This window comes from Ictalurus furcatus, chromosome 7 (genome assembly GCF_023375685.1).
Source record: "Ictalurus furcatus strain D&B chromosome 7, Billie_1.0, whole genome shotgun sequence".
Lineage (NCBI taxonomy): Eukaryota > Metazoa > Chordata > Actinopteri > Siluriformes > Ictaluridae > Ictalurus > Ictalurus furcatus.
In genome coordinates this window covers 29710861-29715342 of record NC_071261.1, presented here as the reverse complement: position 1 = coordinate 29715342, position 4482 = coordinate 29710861, and the positions used below count along the sequence as shown (strand labels likewise).

The 4482-nt window shown below is 36.7% G+C and overlaps 1 protein-coding gene across 1 annotated transcript; it reads left to right on the top strand.

Moving 5' to 3' along the window:
- The first annotated feature begins 282 nt into the window (after positions 1 to 282).
- LOC128610417 (lactose-binding lectin l-2-like) lies at positions 283 to 2654 on the top strand. Its single transcript, XM_053629724.1, has 4 exons — positions 283 to 833; positions 1768 to 1902; positions 2050 to 2158; positions 2285 to 2654. Exons 1-4 carry the CDS (start codon positions 813 to 815, stop codon positions 2353 to 2355), a joined length of 336 nt encoding a protein of 111 aa, XP_053485699.1. The 5' UTR covers positions 283 to 812; the 3' UTR covers positions 2356 to 2654.
- Positions 2655 to 4482: the final 1828 nt, after the last annotated feature.

Genomic DNA, 4482 nt, shown 5'->3' with positions numbered 1-4482 from the left:
AAACTCTTTAGAGATGGTTTTATAACCTTTTCAAGCCTGATGAGCATCAACAACTCTTTTTCTGAGGTCCTCAGGAATCTCCTTTGATCGAAGCATGGCACACTTCCATAAATCTGTGTGGTAAAGATCAGACCTTGAGACTGAAGACCCTAGGTTATGTTCTTGGAACATGGCAGGGCTTGCTACCCTCACACTTGCATTGAAACAGATGACTTCAATTAACCCTTTAACTTCCCTCATAGTCCTAGAGGTTCACATACTTGTTCTGACAAAGATATTTAATGTTGAATAATTATATACTGCTCATAATTAGATAAAAAAAGTATTTGGACACTTAAGACTATTCTGGTTGTCACAATTAATTAATGGCTAGTTCAGCCACGCTTCTCTGTCACACATAGTGTACACATAGTTTTTTTTTTTTTTTTTTTGGTCTAATTACAAAAAAACACCAGTGACTGCAGTATGTCTTTACGCTCCATTCCAAGATTGAAGAAAAAATTAACATCTCCATGTTTGGTTTCCAGTGACTAAAATGGTGTAATTCAATTGGTTTCTCTGTTCTAAGCTTGCTACAAGTAAAGTATTTAATGGTTATTTAATAGATCTCCCAGGCTTGTCACATCTTGTTAAAATATAACCACCATCAGCTCAGTAGCTTAATTTCAAACAATTTATTGACAAGTTTTTTTTCTTTCTTTAATGCTAATGAGTCAGAATCCAAAGAACATCGCGTAGACAGCAAATGCTCCACATGCTGTCCAAATGGCTGGGTGAAATATGAGAGACGATGCTTCTCGTATCAGGCCGGAATGGACTGGGCTTCTGCTGAGGTTCAATTCATTTCATTAAACCTGTATTCACATTTGTCTTTACAGAAGAGTGAGAAATGTTGTTATAAAATACTTATTTATTAGTACATCAGTGGTGGAATGGGTATTATATACACATAATACACATCTTTTATATCCTGGTTTCAATGCTAGTTCATGTCAGTAGTTTTGAATATAACTAGAACAAATGACATAAAAAAGTGGACTCCCTCAGCACAATTTTTTAAACAGTCTATGTAAAAATTAGGCCCATTATTAAGATGTGTTCAATAGTATTCATGGAGCATGATTCTTTTTGGTTGTTTTTTTTTTTTGTAATTTTCTGAACTTAAAATTGGCAACTGATATTATTTCTAGGAATAGTACCATTGCTACTGGTAGGTTATGGATTGGCAATCATCCACCAGAATAAAATTTTAAAAAGCCTCCTGTTTTAGCATATACAATTACAATTATTCATGAAAACTCATTTATAAAGAACCAAGGAGGCTTCCTTACAATATGCATAACTGTGCATAATAACTGCATTACATTTACATTTATATTTATTCATTTAGCAGACGCTTTTATCCAAAGCGACTTACAAATGAGAAAATACAAGCAAAGCGATATATCAAGCAGAGAACAATACAAGTACTGCTACCATACAAGATCCATTAATTGAGTTCCAGAAGAAGCAAAGTGCGCAGAGTAGAGGTGTAAGTGCCAGAGTAATTTTTTTAAAAAAATTTTATGGGTTGGTTAGGTGTTCACAGAAGAGGTGGGTCTTTCGCTGTTTTTTGAAGATGGTAAGAGATTCTGCGGTTGAGGTTGGAAGTTGATTCCACCACTGAGGAACAGTTAGTTTGAATGTTCTTGAAAGGGACCTTGAGCCACACTGAGTAGGCTCATTAATGAACATGCAGTGATGCTACAGTTCTTCTTCTTTTTCTAGAAACGCTGTCTAGCTCTCGGTGCACACTTGGTCTCAATCCACAACGAAAAACAATATCAACTGGTTAAGGCCGTTATCCGTTATCATGACCCCCGGGAGAATCCAACATGGATTGGCCTCAGTGCCTGTCAGAAGGTTCGCTAAGAATCAAACACTCCCTGATATCATTCAAATATGTGAGCAGGGAATCATATAACTGTATAGTGCTTGATTTATTGACTTACACATGGTCAAATGAAGAAACTCACAATTTGATGTTCTTTCCACTGTTCATCCTTTCAGAGAAATAACTTTTTTTGGTCTGATGGCACCAAATTGACTTACACCAAGTGGAGTCCAAATGAACCCAATTTTAAAAGTGGAGAGTGCTGTGTGCATATGAACTGGAGTGGTGGGTAGAAACTTCCTTATGTAACTCTGTTTCGTATCTATTCATTTATTTTTGGTTTGGTGATTCATTTTAATTCAGTTGTCATGCCATGTATAATATATATCTATATTTCCTTTTTGTCTGCAGGCAGTAAGAACTGGAACGACATTCCGTGTCATCACAGCTATCCCTTTGTGTGCACCAAGAGTATTTACTGAAATGCTCCCAGCTTCACCTTACCAACTATAATACAATATTGGAAAGGTTTTCCTTGTCACTAATGGATTTACAAAAAAATTACTGTGGCAACTTACCATAAATAGAGCAAGAAAAAAAATCTTTAAAAAAAAATAAAATAAATTGTATTTCATTAATGGGTATCATTTTGGTGTCATTCTTAAATACACTCTCAGAACAATAAATACATCTAGCTCATGCACTGATCCGGCACGTAGGATCACACAATAAATGGTTTCATCTTCAAGAAAAGTTCCAAAAAGAATACTTTCATCACAACCTTCCAAAGAACCCTTAAAGCACTGCTTCAAAAAGTGGGTTCAAGGGACACTAGGGGTCTGAGAAGTATAATATTTTATAATATGTATATAGTCAGATACTATACTGTACGGAAGTGTCCCTGAAATTTATTTAGGATTTAAAGGGCTGCATTAAATTTGAGGTCTAAACTACTTCGAGACGTGCCTTGCTTATGAGATGCACTGATCTGCTAGTTACAGGTCTGGCAAAAAATGTTAACATGGCTAACAATAAATAATGGCAATAATAAATAAATGACAATAAATGAAATAATAAATGACAGAAAACTAATTAACTGTTCCTTGAGAAGAAAATCTTGGGCTAGCTTTTTGAAGCAATGAAGCATTCCTCCCAACTGTTCTGAAAAAAAGTGTGCATTTTGCATTTGTTTTTATACAGAATGGTATGAATAATAACAAACTACAGGTAAAATTGCTGTTTGTCGGGGGGAAAGGCAGATGCAGCAGAATTAATGAATGACATCAAAAAGAAGTCGAATTAAGTATTTTAAAATCAGCATATGCATTCTCTGTAAGTGATCAATTTGGATAAGCAGTAAAAAGCCATCTCATCCACGCCCCTTTCCATTAAGAATAGCACCATTATACCAGAGTCATATCTCCCTGCAGTTATTCCCTGGTTTCCCACTGAAGTTAAGCAGGCTTGAGCTTGCCTAGTACCTGGGTGGGAGACCTGCTGGGGAAAACTAGGGTTGCGGCTGGAAGTGATGTTAGTGAGGCCAGCAGGGGGTGCTCACTCTCTGGTCTGTGTGGGACCTAATGCCCCAGTAGTGATCAGGACACTATACTGTAATAACAGCACTGTCTTTTGGATGAGATGTTAAACCATCCAAGCTCCTGACTCTCTGTGGTCATTAAAAATCCCAGGACACATATGGTAAAAGAGTAGGGGTATACCCTTGTCCTGGTGAAATTCCCCCATTGGCCCTTCTCTATCATGCTCTTCTAATAAACCTCTTCCCTGAATTGGCTACATCACGCTCTCCTCTCCACTAATAGCTGGTGTGTGGTGGGTGTTCTGGTGCATTATCCAGGTGGATGCTACACATTAGTGGTGGTTGAGGAGATCCCCCCACCCCCATACAATGTAAAATGCTTTGAGTGTCTAGAAGAGCGCTATATAAATGTAACTGTAACTATAAGCACACTTTATATGGAAAAGAGACATTTTCATGTAATTGGTCTTAAGCCACTATGTCATAATCGTATAACAGCTGTGACCAAACGACAGCACTACTTCACCCGTCCCTTCACTTGTTGCCATTTATGAATCTCATTTCAGTTAGTCTTAGTCATCTTACCAAGCACAGCTTGTTTCAGTTGTCCATATCACAGGAAACATCTCCCTAGTTTTATATCTGCAGTTACAGAAACTTTTTTAAAAATCATTTGTGAATGATAATGCATGATACTGCATGATACTTCAACCAACAAAAGAACATAGGAAATAGGAGTGTAATGATACACAAAAGTTAATATGCAATTTTTGTTTGCAGGACGATTAAGCATCGCCTGAATATGAATCTTAGTTTTCCATGTGATATTGATTAAAACATTCAACATTATAAAAGTAAAAGAACTGAAACTTTACAATGACAGTTTTTGTGAGATCCGTTCAGACTGTATTGAGCAGTGTATAACAAAACAAAAGCTGTGCTTTACATTTAAACTAAACGTGGCTAATTAAACATTAGCCTTTCAGTCTTTCACTGGTGTGATTCTAAAGGAGGCATGGCTGAAGCACATAGTCTATATCTTCCCTTTAACCCAGATGGAATCAGGTGAGAA